The sequence below is a fragment of the Aquarana catesbeiana genome, linkage group LG06, assembly GCF_042186555.1.
Source record: "Aquarana catesbeiana isolate 2022-GZ linkage group LG06, ASM4218655v1, whole genome shotgun sequence".
NCBI lineage: Eukaryota > Metazoa > Chordata > Amphibia > Anura > Ranidae > Aquarana > Aquarana catesbeiana.
The window spans coordinates 367360567-367380673 of record NC_133329.1 but is presented as its reverse complement, the minus strand read 5'-3'; the positions used below and the strand labels follow the sequence as shown (position 1 = coordinate 367380673).

The 20107-nt window shown below is 43.5% G+C and overlaps 1 protein-coding gene across 1 annotated transcript in view; it reads right to left on the bottom strand.

Annotated features, from left to right (window-relative positions):
* Nucleotides 1-20107, bottom strand: part of LOC141147091 (DNA helicase B-like) — a 260293-nt gene that overhangs the window by 192751 nt on the left and 47435 nt on the right. Inside the window, exon 5 of the mRNA XM_073634187.1 lies at nt 16511-16632. Within this exon, the coding sequence (XP_073490288.1) occupies nt 16511-16632 (122 nt within the window). The remainder of the gene's footprint in view (nt 1-16510; nt 16633-20107) is intronic.

Sequence of the window (20107 nt, the reverse complement as noted above, 5' to 3'; positions counted from 1 at the left end):
AATACGGTCTGGTAGATCAATACCTGGAAGGCTGCGGAAGATGGCGACCGCTGTATCTGCCAGATCTTCAGGTCCCGTGGCTTCCGGAAGTCCCCGGAGGCGCAGATTGTTCCTGCGACTCCGGTCCTCCATCTCCTCTAAGCGTAACTGCTGGTCTTGTAGTGCTTCTGCTTGTGTCCTCCACCACCGACATTCGGCATTCCAATGCCGCTAGGGAACTCTCCCCTGACTCTTCTAGTGGTGAGTGCACTGACATCCGCCCTCACTACATTCATCTCTTTGTGGTGGGCGGCTTCCACCATAGCTATGAGGGCCGCAATGTCCGCCTTAGTGGGTAGTGCCTGTAATAGAGAGCGCAGCTCTGCTTCCACTCCAGGAGCTTGAGAGGGGGGCTGTGAATGCTCACCGAATCCAGGACGGAGATCCGCGGGGAAGCCGGCATATTTGTCTGCTGACTGTGTGTCTCTGTGCGGTGACGGGGAGCCGCTTACTGTCTGTCTCCCTGAGTGTTCACCATGTGGCGTCGCCATCTTGAGCTCCGAGGAACCGAGGAGAGAGAGCTGGAATCGCCTTCTAAGTTCACTCAATGTGGGCGGCTGAGGAGTGGATTTAGTCGGTCTGCTGCTCTTCTTTACCCCTTTCCTTCTGGAGGAGTGCATAGTTTGAAGTTCAAGCTGAAATAGCCGGGATAGGGGTGAGATGGCCGGGAGCTCAGCTACTGCACGTCTCTATCCAGCCATGTCCAGGCCACACCCCCCATGTTGCCACTTTCATATCCCCTTATAATAAGATACTTCCAGGTACTGATTACAGTGTCTGGTCCAATGAAAGAGCAATAGGTCCCATGACTGTGTATGTATGTGTCACTGACACATATTGAAGTCACTCTTAGATAGAATGACAATCAACAAGCACACAAATCAATACTTCACCAAAGAGTTCAGACTGACCATTGAGAATCCCAGCCCAGGAGACAGTGGGACCTTTGTATTGGGCCTATGGTGGGGAAATGGGTATTAGAATTATAGAAAACCTTTCCAGCTGAAAGACATGTACAATAACCCAGAGTAGACAGTTCCCCAATCTACATCCAACTCTAACCCCCTAAAGCCTCACATGCAAATATTAGGGGACGTGGTGGTCATAGCAGACCCTACCTTTGAGGAAACCATGGCTGCAGAAACCGGTTTCTCAGATGTCAACTTGTGGCTTGAGTGGATGAGATACAATGCAGGGAAGCACAATAAGACCAACTGTTATGTTTGTGGGGGGCTAAACCACATCTAGGAACAGTGCCCCTTAATGTACTCCCAGAACATGAGACCTGTGTCCTTAGCTTATTCGCCAACACAACCACTAACTACTCCCTGTGTGAGCATTGGAAAAAAGAGTACTCCATAGTCACTAAGGCTCCCAAGCCAGCAGAAGGTATCACCATATATCCTGGCAATTACACATGTTATGGAAAGTACCATGGAGCAGGAAAGCCCCTTGAAAATTTCACCGGTTACTGCCCCCCTCCCGCTACCTCTCACAGTCTTATGCCCCGTACACACGGTCGGATTTTCTGACGGAAAATGTGTGATAGGACCTTGTTGTCGGAAATTCCGACCGTGTGTAGGCTCCATCACACATTTTCCATCGGATTTTCCGACACACAAAGTTTGAGAGCAGGATATAAAATTTTCCGACAACAAAATCCATTGTCGGAAATTCCGATCGTGTGTACACAAATCACCGCGTTTAGAACGATCGGATTTTCCGACAACTTTGTGTGACCGTGTGTATGCAAGACAAGTTTGAGCTAACATCCGTCAGAAAAAATCCTAGGATTTTGTTGTCGGAATGTCCGAACAAAGTCCGACCGTTTGTACGGGGCATTACAGTGAGGTGTCTGCAGATCTAGCGCAAAATCAAGTTCAGTCCTTAGGGGACATGTACTGGATCTGTGGAGACATGAAAATTAGAAGAAGAATGACAGGACAGTGGACAGGAGAATGTGCAATGGCTAAAGCCATAATGTCCCTGCATATTCTCTCAGAGAACCCAGAGCCAGAAGCAAGCGATGTACCCAAACCCAACAGAAGACGCAGGAGTGCCCCAGCAGGAAGTTTTGACCCCCACGTATACATAGATGCCATAGGGGTCCCATGGGGGGTCCCAGATGAGTTTAAAGCAAGAGACCAAGTAGCAGCAGGTTTTGAGTCACTGATTCCCATTATCACTGTGAATAAGAATGTAGACTGGATAAATTACATCTATTATAACTAACAAAGACTTGTCAATTCCACCAGAAATGCACTCCAGGTTTAGCCAAAAAGTTGGAAGCGGCCTCACACATGACCTTCCAAAACTGTATGGTCTTAGACATGCTCCTGGCTGAGAAGGGGGGTGTATGTAAAATGATCCCCGAGACAAGCACATGTTGCACTCACATCCCAGACAACACCGGCCCAAATGGTAAAGTGACTTTAGTCATCCAGAAACTAGAGGACCTGTCCAAAGATTTTAAACAGAATTCAGGGCTCACCCCTGGGATCAGTACGTTACCTGGATAAAGGGAGGATGGCAGGGATTGTTGACCCAGATAGGAATAGCTATCCTGGTAATGGCTGCCATAATCTGCTGTGTTCTCCCCTGTATTAGGAAGTGTGTAGAAAAAGCTGTCGATCAAACTACCCCTACGTTCGTGAACCAGGAGATACCAGATGATGATGACGATGTCTATGTAAGGCTTGATGAAAATTATGATGATAATTATGTGTTACACTCCGTTACAGTCACCCTCCCCTGAGATGCAACACCGTAGGGCTAAAGGGACAGATAGCATTTGGCTGCACTCCCCCAGCTGTATCGAGGGGGGTAGTGAACTAGTCGCTGCCCTTTCTCTACATACAGCTTAAAGAGTTGCAGAGGGGGATAGGCTGGGTGCTGTAGGCCTTTCAGTGTGAGGAACAGTTTTGTGAAATAAACATTTCAAGGGGGGAACTGTAATAGATGTGATTATGAGTGTTATGGTGAAATGCCTATTTCAAATATAACCATATGTGGTGGAACAGGAGATTTGCATCCTGGGTGTGCAGCTGGCAAGTATGGAGCAACTGCGTGATGCTATCATGTCAATGTGGACCAAAATCTCAGAGGAATGTTTCCAACACCATGTTGAATCTATGCCACGAAGATTTAAGGCAGTTCTGAAGGCAAAAAGGGGAGTCCAACCTGGTACTAGCAAGGTGTGCCTAATAGTAGCTCAATGGTATTGCCAAAACAGTGAGTGTATTGCATGCCAGATATAGTTTTCAGGGCTCTCCTGTCCACTTTTATTTTAAAAAAAACACAAAACTCACACAGATATATCTTCCCACGCAGGGGGTCCTCACCATCAATACAAATCAACAAAATGTTTAGCCTCCTGGCTCTCTTGTGGCAGCTTTACTGCTCCCAGTACCTCTTGAAGGTCTTTTTGACCCTCAAACACATCCTGGTGTGTGCACAGATGATGCACCTCAGCTCTGTGTCTTCCTTTCTGAAGCTTTGTTGTTGCTCTGGCTTCCACCTCTCTCCTAGGTGGAGCCCTTCTGACTTCTGAGCAAAGACCTTCTCTGTCTGCCAGGGTGGAGCTCTGAGCTCTAATGCTGGCCATACACTATACGAAAAATCGGCCGAAAAATCGTTCGTATAGACACTTCGTTCATTTTTCGGCAAGTTAATGGGCACAAATCGATAATCGTTTGTGACGTTTTTGTGGGAAAAAAACGAACGGGAAGTTTGGAAAATTTCTGCCGAATGTACGATAAATTGCAAGGTTAATGTGTTTCCCGTCCGAACTGTCTGCACTAGGTATATGTAAAAAAACGAACAAAAAATTATTTATTCATGTCCACTGAACAATTTATCGGTCATTATGATGGCACGATCGTTTGCGGTCACGGTCGAACGTTCGTTTTTCGAAAATGGGTTCGGCCGATTTTCTGTATAGTGTATGGCCAGCATAACTCTGGCTCTCATATGAAGCCACCACACACCTGTGCCATTAGTCTGCTTGCGTTTTATAAAATCTGGCGTAAACCACCATTTTACAGAGTGGCCCAGGGTCACCCTGCCACAATATATACAGTGAGTAAAATAAGTAACACATCACCATTTTATTAGATAAATATATTTCTAAAGATGCTATTGACATGAAATGTTCACCACATGGTCAGTAACAACCCATGCAATCCATAGTTAAAAAATTAAGTTATGTGTAATAAAATGGAATGACACAGGGAAAAAGTATGGAACACGCTAACTGAAATTTTTTAAATACTTTGCACAAAATCCTTTGTTGGTAATGACAGCTTCAAGATGCCTCCTGTATGGAGAAACTAGTCGCATGCATTGCTCAGGTGTGATTTTGGCCCATTCTTCCACACAGCCTTCAAATCTTGAAGGTTCTGTGGACCTCTTCTATGAACTCTGATCTTTATTTCTTTCTGTAGATTTCCTTTTGGATTCAAATCAGGTGATTGGCTGCGCCATTCTAGCAGCATTATTTTCTCTCTTTGAAACCAATTGAAAGTTTCCTTGGCTTTGTATTTGGGATCTTTGTCTTGCTGAAATGTCCACCCTCGTTTCATCTTCATCATCCTGGTAGATTGCAGCAGATTTTTATCAAAGAATGTCTTGATAAATTTTTCCATATATCCTTCCTTCAACTACATGAAGTTTGCCAGTACCGTATGCTGAAAAACAGCCCCACACCATGATCTTCCCTCCTCCAATCTTCACTGTTGGTATTGGGGTGTTTTTGGGGTGATGTGCCATTTGACCTCCAAACATGGTGTGTATTATGGCATCCAAAGAGTTCAATTTTGGTCTCATCTGACCAGACTATATTCTCCCAGTATTTCACAGGCTTGTCTAAATGTTGTGCAGCAAACTTTAAACGGGCTTCAACATGCTTTTTCTTCAGCAATGAAGTCTTGTGTGGTGAGTGTGCATACAGGTGGTTAAGCGCATTACTTATTGTTGTCTTTGAAACAATTGTACCTGCTAATTCCAGGTCTTTCTGCAGTTCTCCACAAGTGGCCCCTGGCTCTTTGACAACTCTTCTGATAATTCTTTTCACTCCTCTGTCAGAAATCTTGCAAAGAGTACCTGGTCGTGGCCGGTTTATGGTGAAATTATGTTCTTTCCACTTCTGGATTATGGCCCCAACAGTGCTCACTGGAACATTCAGAAGTTTAGAAATCCTTCTGTAACCAATGCAATCAGTATGTTTTGCAACAATATGGTTGCGAAGGTCTTGAGGTGTTTCTTGTGTGACACCTTGGTAATGAGACACCTTTTTATAGGCCATCAGTTGAGACTGAACCAGCTGATATTAATTTGCACTGACAAGGGGCAGGATTGCGTTCTAATTACTGATAGATTTCAGCTGGTGGCTTGGCTTTCCATGCCTTTTTGCACCTCCCTTTCTTCATATGTTCAATACTTTTTCCCTGTGCCATTCTATTTTATTACATATAACTTAATTTCTGGACTTATTTGTTTTGGTTTCTTTGTATGTATGGATGCATGTATGGTTGTTACCGACGTGGTGAAATTTTCATGTCAATAGCACCTTTAGAAATATATGCACCTAAAAAAATGGTGACATGTTTAAAACTTATTTTACCTGCTGTGTGTATATCTATCTCTATCTATATATAGATATACAGTGGAACCTCAGATTACGAGCATAATCCGTTCCAGGAGAATGCTCGTAATCCAAAGTACTCGCATATCAAAGTGAGTTTCCCCATTGAAGTTAATGGAAATTAAAATAATTTGTTCCGCATTGACTTCAATGGCATGCAATACCGCATGCGGCCAGAGGCGGGGGGGTGCCGGAGAGCCTCGGAAACGGACGGAAAGGCCCGAGGACAGTTCGGCTGACTCCATTCACGAGCCTTTCCGAGGTTTGCCGAGGTCAGCCGAACTGTCCTCGGCTCTTTCCGTGCATTTCCGAACGGCAACGATTGCCGCTGTTTGGCTCTGGCGCCCCCCACCTCAGGCCAAAAGAGGTGCTGCACACCGCTTTGGCCTGAATCCTGCTCATTTTGCAAGACAACACTTGCAAACCGAGTTAGGATTTTCAGAAATACAGTGCTCATATTGCGAAACGCTCATTAACCGCATTGCTCGCAATCCGAGGTTCCACTGTAGATGGATATACACATACACACGTCAGGACTGCACACACCCAGCATGTAACTTGATCCTTCAGGTGCAGAGCAGGTAGTGGAGATCACCCAAACTCCGATATGTACAGTTGTGCTCATAAGTTTACATACCCTGGCAGAATTTATGATTTCTTGGCCATTTTTCAGAGAATATGAATGATAACACGAAAACTTTTCTTTTACTAATGGTTAATGTTTAGCTGTAGCCATTTATTATCAATCAACTGTGTTTACTTGTTTTAAATCATAATGACAACAGAAACTACCCAAATGACCCTGATCAAAAGTTTACATACCCTGGTGATTTTGGCCTGATAACATGCACACAAGTTGACACAAAGGGGGTTGAATGGCTATTAAAGGTAACCATCCTCACCTGTGATCTGTTTGCTTGTAATTAGTGTGTTTGTATAAAAGGTCAATGAGTTTCTGGACTCCTGACAGACCCTTGCATCTTTCATCCAGTGCTGGACTGATGTTTCTGGATTTTGAGTCATGGGGAAAGCAAAATAATTGTCAAAGGATGTGCGGGAAAAGGTAGTTGAACTGTATAAAACAGGAAAGGGATATAAATTGATATCCAAGGAATTGAGAATGCCAATCGGCAGTGTTCAAACTCTAATCAAGAAGTGGAAAATGAGGGGTTCTGTTGAAACCAAACCACGGTCAGGTAGACCAACTAAAATTTCAGCCAAAACTGCCAGGAAAATTGTTCGGGATGCAAAGAAAAACCCACAAATAACTTCAGGTGATATACAGGACTCTGAAAACATGTGGTGTGGCTGTTCCAAGATGCACAATATGGAGGCACTTGTAGAAAGATGGGCTGCATGGTCGAGTCGCCAGAAGAAATCCATTACTACGCAAATGCCACAAAGTATCCCGCTTACGATACGCCAAACAGCACAGAGACAAGCCTCAAACCTTCTGGCATAAAGTCATTTGGAGCGGTGAGACCAAAATTGAGCTTTTTGGCCACAACCATAAACACTACATTTGGAGAGGAGTCAACAAGGCCTATGATGAAAGGTACACCATTCCTACTGTGAAACATGGAGGTGGACCCCTAATGTTTTGGGGATGTGTGAGCTACAAAGGCACTGGACATTTGGTCAAAATGGATGGCAAGATGAATGCAGTATGTTATCAAAAAATACTGGAGGAACATTTGCACTCATCAGCCAGGAAGCTGCACATGGGACGTACTTGGACATTCCAACATGACAATGATCCAAAACAACAAGGCCAAGTCGACCTGTCATTGGCTACAGCAGAATAAAGTGAAGGTTCTGGAGTGGCCATCTCAATCTCCTGACCTCAATATCATTGAGCCACTCTGGGGAGATCTCAAACGTGCAGTTCATGCAAGACAGCCCAAGAATTTACAGGAACTGGAGGCTTTTTGCCAAGTGGAATGGGCAGCTTTACCATCTGAGAAGATAAAGAGCCTCATCCACAAATACCACAAAAGACTTCAAGATGTCATTGATGTTAAAGGGGGCAATACACGGTATTAAGAACTGGGGTATGTAAACTTTTTATCAGGGTCATTTGGGTAGTTTCTGTTGCCATTATGATATAAAAAGAGTAAACACAGTTGATTGATAATAAAAAGTTTTTGTGTTATCATTTATATTCTCTGAAAAATGGGCAAGAAATCATAAATTCTGCCAGGGTATGTAAATTTATGAGCACAACTGTAGATATCGGAGATTGTGTGATGCTTGCTATACTCCGAGAGTATAGCAAGCATGAGAATCAAGTTCTAGTTACATTATATAGAAAATTCTCTCATCGACTGGAAATGAATGAATGTGATTAGAACCTTATTCTTATGCTTGCTATACCTGATGAAGAACCTTAATAGATCTGAAACATTGTTGTTGGCTATTTTGATGTCTTTGTGATGAGTTTTTTACTCTCTTAATACATACAAGGTGCTGCAGATTGGACTTTTAATGTTTACTATATACAGATATATACAGTGGGTATAGAAAAGAATCACCTCCCTTTAAAATAATCACATTTAGGTTTTTTTGCAGTCTGAAATTAAGACAGACCATTTTTTTTTTCAAATCCAGCTGCATTTAAGTACAACTTATAGTATCCAAAGTAAACATCATGTCCCAATTGGTAGATTTGCCGACTAGAAAGAATGCTTTGCTAGATTTATTATTTGCAAAAGAATCAGATCTAATCACAGATGTGGAAATATAGGACAACTTGGGATCTAGTGACCACAGGATGGTCACATTCAGCATAAATCATAGGAAAAGGAGCCACGAGGGTAGCACAAGAACACTAAAATTTCAAAAGAGCCAACTTTTCTAAACTGCGCTCAGTACTACAAGACATGAGTTGGGACCAAGTCCTGAAAACATTGAACACGGAGGAAAAATGGGAATGCTTTAGAAACATATTAAATAAAGGAATCACCCTGTGCATTCCAATGGGCAATAAATATAGAAGAGTGAAGGCTAATTCTGGGTGGCTAAACCACATCGTAAAAAGTCATTAACCACTTCAATACCAGGCACTTTCCCCCCTTTCTGCCCAAGGCAATTTTTAGCTTTCAGCGCTGTCGCTTTTTAAAGGACAATTCCGCGGTCATGCTACACTGTACCCAAACAAAATTTTTATCTTTTTGTTCCCACAAATAGAGCTTTCTTTTGGTGGTATTTGATCACCTCTGGGATATTTATTTTCTGCTAAACAAATAAAAAAAGACTGAAAATTTTGAAAAAAAAAAAAAATGTTTTCTTTGTTTGTTACAAAACTTTGTAAATAAGTAACTTTTCTCCTTCACTGATGGGCACTGATGAGGCTGCGCTGACTGGCACTGATAAGGCAGCACCGATGGGCACTGATGAGGTGGCACCAATGCGGTGGCACTGATGGGCACTAATATGTGGCACTGATTGGCAGTGATAGGCGGCACTGATATGCAGCACTGATGGGCATTCATAGGTGGCACGGATGGGCACTGAAAGGCGGCACTGATGGGCACAGAAGTAAACTGATAGATGACACTGATGGGCATCACTGATAAGGAGGCCCTGGCAGGCATTAGTGATGGCCACCGATTGGCATCAATTGTGGGCACTGATTTGCATCAATTGTGGGCACCGATTGGCATCCCTGGTGGTCACAAATGGTGGGCATCCCTGGTGGTCCTGGTGGCTTCCCTGGTGGCCTTGGGTGTGCATCCTCAAGGGGGCTGCGCTGGCCCCCCCTGAAAGAGGAGCAGCCGATCGGCTTTCCTCTACTCGCACCTGACAGACGCGAGTGAGGGAAAAGCCAATACACGGCTTTTCCTGTTTACACCGTGATCAGCTGTGATTGGACACGTGGTAAAGAGTCTCCGTCAGAGACTCTTTTCCTAGATCAGAGTTGCGGTGTGTCAGACTGACACGCCGCACCACTGATCGCCGCGCTGCGCGGGCGCGTGCCAGCTCTTTATCCTGATCACGTCATATGAGGTCCGGTCAGGATAACTAAACCACTTTGTGCACGTCATGTTCCTGTAATGCGGGCAGGAAGTGGTTAAAGAGAAAAAAATGGCAATTAAAAAATATAAAGCGAATGGGTCTTTGTCAGCAATCCAATACTGCAGGGAATGCAATAAGAGGTGTAAGAACGTAATCATGGCAGCAAAAAAAGACTACAAGAGACACATTGCAGAGGAAATTATAAAAAAATCCCAAGAATTTAAAAAAAAATATTAATAGTAAAAAAGCAACGTCAGCGCAAATTGGCCACATAAAGGACAATGAAGGGAAGATGGTTACAAAGGAGAAGGCAACTGTACTGAATGCTTTCTTCTCAGTCTTCACATGGAAACTGGAGGGGTATAACCAGTGGCGGCTGGTGGTAATTATTTTTTTGGGGGGGGGGGGCGGCAAACCGTGCACCCGACACACAACCACCCTCCCACCCGGGTCGGTTGGTGCACTTACCCCATCCATGACGGGCAATCACAGGTGGCTTCCCCGGCTCTCCTCCACAGGCATGACAAGCAGCTTTGCCTTCCTCTGCTCGGCGGCTTCCGTCTCCTCCCTTCTACTCGGCGGCAAATCAGAACGCTTCTCCTTTCGGGTAATCGGGAAGCTGGTCTCAGATTGACAGAGGCGATTCAGTGTGAGAATAGGGAATATTTATTCCCTATTCTCACACACTTGGGTGGGCTCTGATCGCATTCTCATCGCCCCGAGCCCATCCTATTTTGAAGCCCATTAGAGCCTCTGGCTCTAATCGGTGCTTCAAAAAACCACCCACCCCACATTGGAATTCATGCGCCCGGCGTCCTGAAAGGGGTCGGACGCATGGATATGGCAGTTGGCGGCGATGGACAGGGGAGGTGGCGCCCCTGCGCCCTTAATGGACGGACCACCCCTGGGTATAACAACCACAACTGTACTGTTAGTAACACATCACAGTATGTACTCTTGTAGCTTACAGAAGCTGGGGACCAGAGAAGACTAGAAAAGTTTAACATAAATAAATCACCAGGACCAGATGGCTTACACCTGAGAGTCCTCAAAGAAGTCAAGTCATAGCCAGACCGCTATTCCTAATATTTATAGACAACATACTGACAGGAATGGTACCTGCTGATTGGATAAAAGCCCACAAGGTACCAATATTCAAAAAAGGGAAGAGACATATACCGGGAAACTACAGGCCAGTCAGTTTAACATCGATAGTATGTAACTGTTAGAGGGGCTGATAAGGGACTATATCCAATAATTTGCTGATGGAAACGGTATCATTAGCAGTAATCAGCATGGGTTTATGAAGGGTCGTTTCTGCCAGACCAATCTGTTAACATTCTATGAGGATGTGTACTGCCATCTAGATAAGGGAAGGCTTGTGGATATGGTGTACCAGCAAAAGCATTTAATACGGTTCCCCACAAACACTTAATCTACCAACAGGTCTGTAGGCATTGGCCATGGAGTTTGTTCATGGACAGAAAACTGGTTATGGGGGCGTGTCCAAAGGGTGGTGATAAATAACGTGTACTCAGACTGGTCTGGAGTGGTAAGTGAGGTACCCCAAAGCCTCTGTCCTGGGACCAATTCTGTTCAATTTATTCATAAATGATATAGAGGTTGGCATAAATAGCTCAATCTCAGTTTTTGCTGACAACACAAAAAAAGGAGGGCAAGAATTTCACATCTGCATATAGAAACCTTACAAGAAGACCTGAATAAAATAGTGGGGTGGGAAATTACATGGCAAATGAGGTTTAATGTTGAAAAATGTAAAGTAATGCACTTGGGGGCTAAAAATATAAATGCATAGTACTCACTAGGGGGAGAACCTCTGGGGGAATCCAGGATGTAGAAAGATTTGGTGGTCCTAGTAGAAGACAGACTGAGCAATAGCATGCAATGTCAAGCTGCTGCAAGCAAAGCCAGCAGAATATTGGCAAGCATAAAAAAGGGAATTTAATCTAGAGATAAAACAATAATCCTGCCAATTTATAAAACTCTAGTTCAGCTGCATCTGGAGTATTCTGTCCAGTTCTGGTTACCAGTCCTCAGGAAGGATGTGCTGGAACTGGAGACAGTCCAGAAAAGGGCAACTAAATTAATAAGGGGACTGGAGGACCTCAATTACGAGAAACAGCTACAAGCACTAAACTTATTCTCCCTGGAGATATGATAGTGGTATACAAATACCTCAATGGTGATCCCAGCATAGGTAGGAAACGATTAAGTCTCAGGGAGTGTAAGAAGACACGGGGCCACAATATGAGCCTGGAAGAGAAGCGGTTTAACCTTAAGCTGCATAGGGGGTTTTTCACTGTCAGGGCAATAAGGATGTAAAACTCTCTTCCACAATTGGTGGTGTCAGCGGGGAGTATTGATAGTTTTACAAGACTCTCGGGCTTGCATCTTAGTGAACACAACATAAAGACACTGACATGAACACCTACACAGGTTGAACTGGATGGACTAGCGTCTTTATTCAACCTTACAGTAAACTATAAAACTATGATATAACCCCAAAATGTCAGATAAAAAAAAAGGGTTGGAAAAAGGATCACCCCCTTGTGCCAGTATTTTGTTGAACCACCTTTTGCTTTAATTACAGCATTTAGTCTGTTGGGATATGTCTCTACTAACTTTGCACATCTAGACTTTGCAATATTTGCCCACTCTTCTTTGCAGAACTGCTCAAGTTCAGTTAAATTTGATTAAGAAAAAGGATTACCCCCTCCTAAAAAATGACTTGTAAACTCAATCAGGTGTAGCTAATAACCCTCTCAATGGCACACAAAGCAATTTGACTTTCAACTGTGATCAGCAGTGGTCCTTTTGATTAGCTCATCATGAAAAGAGCTTAACTTGAACATTTCAGTCCCTGGTAGTGCAACTGAAGCAAACAGTCAACGATAGGTGCAAGGCACTGTCAAAAGATCTCCAGGATAAAGTTGTGGACAGGAGATGCATACAAAAAAATTCAAAGGCTTTATCAATGCCTAGAAGCACAGTAAAGTCTATTATTAAGAAGTGAATGGTATTTGGTACAACAGAGACCCTCCCTCAATCAGGACGATGCTCCAAATTTGATGAAGGAGCCAGGAGAAAAAAATGGTCAAAGAGGCTACCAAGAGGCCTACAGCAACTCTGAATCAGTTGCCCAAATTTTTTGACAAAGTGGTCTCTGTGTGCATGTGACAACAATATCACAAATTCTCCACAAATGCACTTTTTTTTAAATCTGCAAACAAAAGTGGATTTATTTATTTATTTTTTAACCACCTCCAGATCGCCCGCCGTTGTTATGCGCCGACGTTGAATACCATTGTTATGGCAGCTGCCATAACCCCGGTATTTTTAAAAATGGTGGGCGATCCGCTTTCAGATAAAAGATTCACCGCAAGATCACTTTTATTGGCGGCGGGAGGTCCCCGGTGGTCTCCACCGCTTACCGGAGCTGTCGGTAGCGGTGGAATCGAGTGAGGGCTCCCACTCGGCTCTATACCATTGGATGACGGAAGCTATGGCAAACGTCACTTCCACCCACTGGTCTTAAAGGGGAATTTTTTTTTATTGAAAAAAAAAAAAAAAAAAAGATGCTTTCTTTTTTTTATATTGCATTTAAAGTGTAAATGTGAGATCTGAGGGCTTTTTGACCCCAGATCTCACATTTAAGAGGTCCTGTCATGCTTTTTTTTTGTATTACAAGGGATGTTTACATTCCTTGTAATAGGAATAAAAGTGACCCAAATTTCTTTCTAAAATGAACAGTGTAAAAATAAAAAATAAAAAGTAAAATAAATAATAAAAGAATAAAATCAAAAATGTAAAGCGCCCCGTCCCTCCAAGCTCACTTGTAGAAGCGAATGCATAGGTAAGTCGCACCCACATATGAAAACGGTGTTCAAACCACACATGTGAGGTATCACCGCGATCGTTAGAGCGAGAGTAATAATTCTAGCAAAATTCTGGAACTCAAAACTGGTAACCTGTAGAAATTTTTAAACGTCGGCAATGGAGATTTTTAAATGCCAAAGTTTGTCACCATTCCACGAGCCTGCGCAATTTTGAAGCGTGACATGTTGGGTATCAATTTACTCGACGTAACATTATCTTTCACAAACAAAATTATAGAACAAAATTGGGCTAACTTTACTGATGTCTTATTTCTTAATTCAAAAAAGTATTTTTTCCCAAAAAATTGCACTTGTAAGAGCACTGTGCAAATACGGTGTGACATAAAGTATTGCAACAACCGCCATTTTATTCTCTAGGTTGTCTGAAAAAAAAAAATGATGTTTGGCGGTTCTAGTAAATTTTCTAGCAAAAAAAACAAAACTGATTTTAACTTGTAAACAAAAGATCTCAAAACGAGGCTTAGTCCTTGGTTAAAGTGAACTTATCCTTTAAAAGTAGTGGTCTACAAACTGTGGCCCTTTGCTTCCCTTTATCCAGTCCTTGGGCCACTTTACCTCCCGCTGATAAAAGACACGATTTCGACCATTGACACCAATGATAGGGCACTATTCCTCCTGCTGACACCAACAATGGGGCAGTATTTCTCCTACTGACACCAACAATGGGGCGCTATTCCTCCCACTGACAAAGATGGGGTGCAATTTCACCCTGATACCAAAGATGCACTGTTTACTCTCACTAACGCCATGGCAAATTTTTGCTCCAATTGCCCACAGTCCAGCCCCCTTAAACTCTGAAGGACAGTAAACTGGCCCTTTGTTTAAAAAGTTTTGGGACCCCTGTTTTAAACAATGACAGCTCCCTAGAGCATTGTGAATTTGTCAATATCTCTATAATATATATTATAACATGATTTTCATAGTTTGCATTAGTTCTCTGTTTCTTCAGCTTTTCATACTGATAGTGGGCAGCCTTATGTACAATGAAAGGGTAGTAGATAATTCCCCTGTTATCTACACACCATTGTTTTACAAAGTAGGCAATGCATAGCTATTACTCAAAAAACACAGCCCTAATAAGTATAGATTGTACAATCCAAATTCTCTATTTGTTAACAACTCAGGGTTCACAAGGTGAACAGCACTTTGTAGCTTTTCAAGATTTGTCTAAAGAGTTTGTAAACCTTTTTTTTTAAATAAAAATAACAAACATGTTATACTTACCTGCTCTGTGCAATGGTTTTGCACAGAGCAGCCCTGATCCTCTGCTGCTGGGGTCCCCCACTGGCGCTCCAGGCCCCTCCTCTTCTTCGGGTGCCCCCACGGAAAGCCGCTTGCCATGGGAGCACCCATGGGGGCTCACTCCCGCGTCCTGCTGCTGCGTCCATTGACACAGACAGTGGGACTCGACCCCACCCCCCTCTCCTGTGTCACAGAATTTGATTGACAGCAGTGGGAGCCAATGGCTCCTGCTGCTATCAATCAGTCCAATGAGGAGAGAGACAGCGTCTGGAGCCACTGCGCTCGTGCACATCGCTGAATCAGATTAGGCTCAGGTAAGAAAAAGGGGGGTCTAGGGGGGAGCTGAAGCACAGAAGGTTTTTTTACCTTATTGCATAGAATTCATTAAGGTGAAAAACCTTGAGGCTTTACAACCACATTAATGCTGCCCGGAGAAAAGGTTTAAGGCCCACTTCAAGAAGTTCAGTGAGTTGCATTGCTTCAAGTCAGCAGCTACAGTATTTTTAATATATGGACAGTTACCTGTCCAAGGAGCCCGCAATGTCGGCACCCCAGCCGATTTTCGGATCGACTCCCAAGTGCTGCCGCCGCCATTCCTGGTAAGGGAAACCGGTTCCCTACTGCACGTTCATGAAGCATGCTTTCTAACTGGCCTGGCGGCAGAGAAAGGAAGAGGGGGGCCGAACTTCCAAGGGACGGCGCTGTCTCCTGGAAGTGGGGAAGGGTGCCTGTCAAAAACAAGTACCCATTCCCCCCTATCCCCTGAAAGGTGCCAAATGTGGCACCAGAAAGAGGGTGGTGGAGGCAGATCAGCTCTGCTTCCACTTTTGGGTGGAACTCCACTTTAAGTTGCACTCGCTTTTAAAATCCAATTACTTCCAAGTCCTCTTTAACCACTTGCCTACCAGGCACTTTCACCTCCTTCCTGCCCGGGCCAATTTTCAGATTTTATTGCTGTCGCACTTTGAATGACAATTGCATGGTTATGCAACACTGTACTGTACTAACATTTTATAATTTTTTTTAGACAGATAGAGCTTTCTATTGGTGGTATTAAATCACCACTGGGTTTTTTTTATTCTTTGCTAAATAAACAAAAAATGAGTGAACATTAAAAAAAAAAGTTTCTTGGTTTCGGTTATAAAATTTTATAAAGAAGTAATTTTTCTCCTTCACTGATGTGTGCTGATGAGGCTGCACTGATGGACACTGATGAGGAGGCACTGACAGGCATCACTGATTGGCAGGACTGCACTGATGATCAGTGGCCTGATTATCAGTGCCCTGATTATCAGTGCAGATGTCCCCTGTGTGGATTTGCCGGTTTTCGGCTCTCCTCTCTTCACGTGCTGTCAGCGTGGGGAGGATTGCTGATAACTGATAAATCCTGTTTACATTGTGATCAGCTGTTATTGAACATTGCTGATCATGGGGTAAAGAGTCGCCGTGATTAGCTCTTTATTCCGATCACAGATCACTGCCAATGTGCACTGCAGGGGGCGCAAAGCCAGCGCGAGCACATGAGGACGTCATATGACGGCCTCCCGGTAAAGTACGGCCGCGCTGTAGCCATCATTTGGCTACAGCACGGACGCAAAGGGTTAACTGATATTTTAGACATCTCACCGCTTACCATTTTAGACAACTCACTGCTTACCATGTTCAGCAGCCAAAGAAACTAGAATGAATTTCTTCTCTTCACTAGGCATCTCATCAGGTTTTTTATCTCCATCAAAATGTAGCTCAGCATCAAATTCCAAAGGCAGCTGATTAGAGATACTTTAGAAAAATATAGATAATTAATGTTCAATAGAATCTGCATGAACCCACTGTACAACATAATATAACTATATATATATACACACACACAGTATACATACATTGCTCAAAAAAATTAAAGGAACACATTGAAAACGCATCAGATATCAATAGGGAAAAATATCATGCTGGATATCTATACTGATATGGACTGGGTAATGTGTTAGGAACGAAAGGAAGCCACATCGTTTGATGGAAATGAAAGTTATCAACCTACAGGGGGCTGAAATCAAAGACACCCATAAAATTAAAGTGAAAAAATCATGCAGCAGGCTAGACCATTTTGCTGAAATTTCATTGCAGAAACTCAAAATGGTACTCAGTAGTTTGTATGGCCCCCACGTGCTTGTATGCATGCCTGACAACGTCAGGGCATACTCCTAATGAGATGACGGATGGTGTCCTGGGGTATTTCCTCCCAGATCTGGACCAGGGCATCACTGAGCTCCTGAACAGACTGAGGTGCAACCTGGCGGAATCGGATGGACCGAAACATAATGTCCCAGAGGCGTTCTATTGGATTTAGTTTAGGTGAATGTGGGGGCCATTCAATGGTATCAATTCCTTTGTCCTCCAGGAACTGGCTGCCTACTCTTGTCACATGAAGCTGGGGATTGTCGTGCACCAGGAGGAACCCAGGACCCATTGCACCAGTGGAGGGTCTGACAATGGGTCCAAGGATTTCATCCTGATACCTAATGGCAGTCAGGGTGCCATTTTCTAGCCTGTAGAGGTCTGTGCTTCCCTCCATGGATATGCCTCCCCAGACCATCGCTGACCCACCACCAAACCGGTCATGCTGAATGATGTTACAGGCAGCATAACATTCTCTACAGCTTCTCCAGACCCTTTCACGCCTATGACATGTGCTCAGGGTGAACCTGCTTTCATCTGTGAAAAGCACAGGGTGCCAGTGGCGGACCTACCAATTCTGGTGTTTAATGGCAAATACCAATCGAGCTCCACAGTGCCGGGCAGTGAGTACAGGGCCCACTAGAGGACATCGGGCCCTCAGGCCACCCTCATAAAGTCTGTTTTTGATTGTTTGTTTAGAGACATTCACACCAGTGGCCTGCTGGAGGTCATTTTGTAGGGCTCAGGCAGTGTTCATTCTGTTTCTCCTTGCACAATGGAGCAGATAACGGTTCTATGGCCCTGTCCAGCTCTCCTAGAGTAACTTCCTGTCTGCTAGAATCTCCTCCATGCTCTTGAGACTGTGCTGGGAGACAAAGCAAACCTTCCGGTAATAGCATCTATTGATGTGCCATCCTGGAGGAGTTGGACTGCTTGTGCACCCTCTATAGGGTCCAGGTATCGCCCTCATGCTAACAGTAGTGACCCTGACCCTAGCCAAATGCAAAACTAGGAAAAAAACTGTCAGAAAAGATGAGTAGGGAAAAAAAATGTCAGTGGTCTCCACCTATAAAACCATTCCTGTTTTGGAGGTAGTCTCGTTGTTGCCCATCTAGTGCTCCTGTTCTTAATTTCATTAACACCAAAGCAGCTGAAACTTTTCGAAATTCTCCCTCTGGTGTCACATTTGGCACCTTTCAGGGGGGAGCAGATACCTGTCTACTCCAGGTATTTGCTCCCACTTCCGGGCATAGATAGCCGCAGTAGCCGAGGCTATATACGCCATGTCCAGCCCCTCCTCCGCCCCATCTTCTGGAAGACACACAGGTCCCAGAAGACAGCAGGGACCAGTGAGGACGCGCAGCATGACTCGCGCATGCTCAGTAGGGAACCAGGAAGTGAACCCGCAAGATGACGATTCCCTTACTTTTTCCCACAAATGGAGCTTTCTTTTGGTGGTATTTGATCACCTCTGCAGTTTTTATTTTTTGCGCTTTAAACAAAAAAAGAGAGACAATTTCGAAAAAAAATATTTTTTACTTTTTGCTATAATAAATATCCCCAAAAAATATATAAAAAACCCAATTTTTTCCTCAGTTTAGGCCGATATGTATTCTTCTACATATTTTTGGTAAAAAAGATCGCAATAAGCGTATATTGATTGGTTTGCGCAAAAGTTATAGCGTCTACAAAATAGGGGATAGTTGTATGGCATTTTTATAAATTTTTTTTTTTTACTAGTAATGGCGGCGATTTTTTATCGTGACTGCGACATTATGGCGGACACATCGGACATTTTTTACGCTATTTTGGGACCATTGTCGTTTATACAGCGATCAGTGCCATAAAAATGCACTGATTACTGTGTAAATGACAGTGGCAGGGAAGGGGTTAACCACTAGGGGGCGATCAAGGGGTTAAGTGTGTCCTAGGGAGTGATTCTAACTGTGAGGGGGGTGGGCTATGAGTGACACGACATTGATTACTGCTCCCGATCACAGTGAGCAGTAGATCAGTGTCCTGCCACAAGGCAGAACAGGGAAATGCCTTATTTACACAGGCATCCCCCTGTTCTGCAGCTCCGTGACACGATCACGGGACACCGGCGGACATCGAGTCCGCGGGTCCTGCGGGCATTGAGCTTGCGGCAGGCGATGTTGCTTTGCGCACAGGAGCCATTCTGCCGACGTATATGTTCGTGAAGCGGTCGGCAAGTGGTTAACTGACCAGATCAATATCCCAGAAGTTTAATTGACCTACAATACTCTGATTAAAAAGTGTTCCTTTAATTTTTTTTTTTGAGCAGTATATATATATATATATATATATATATATATATATAAACACACACACACAGATATATGTATATATATATATATATATATATATATATATATATATATAGATAGATAGATAGATAGATAGATAGATAGATAGATAGATAGATAGATAGATAGATAGATAGTTGTGCTCATGAGTTTACATACCCTGGCAGAATTAATGATTTCTTGGCCATTTTTCAGAGAATATGAATGATAACACAAAAACTCATTATTAGTGTTTGGCTGAAGCCATTTATTATCAATCAACTGTGTAATGACAAAAGAAACTACCCAAATGACCCTGATCAAAAGTTTACATACCCTGGTGATTTTGGCCTGGTAACATGCACACAAGTAGACAAAAAGGGGTTTGAATAGCTATTAAAAGTAACCATCCTCACCTGTGATCTGTTTGCTTGTAATTAGTGTGTATATAAAAGGTAAATGAGTTTCTGGACTCCTGACAGACCCTTGCATCTTTCATCCAGTGCTGCACTGACGTTTCTGGATTCTGAGTCATGGGGAAAGCAAAAGAATTGTCAAAGGATCTGCGGGAAAAGGTAGTTGAACTGTATAAAACCGTAAAGGGATATAAAAAGATATCCAAGGAATTGAGAATGCCAATCAGCAGTGTTAAAACTCTAATCAAGAAGTGGAAAATGAGGGGTTCTGTTAAAACCAAACCACGGTCAGGTAGACCAACTAGGGTTTCCATCACAACTGCCAGGAGAATTGTTCGGGATGCAAAAAAAATCCCACAA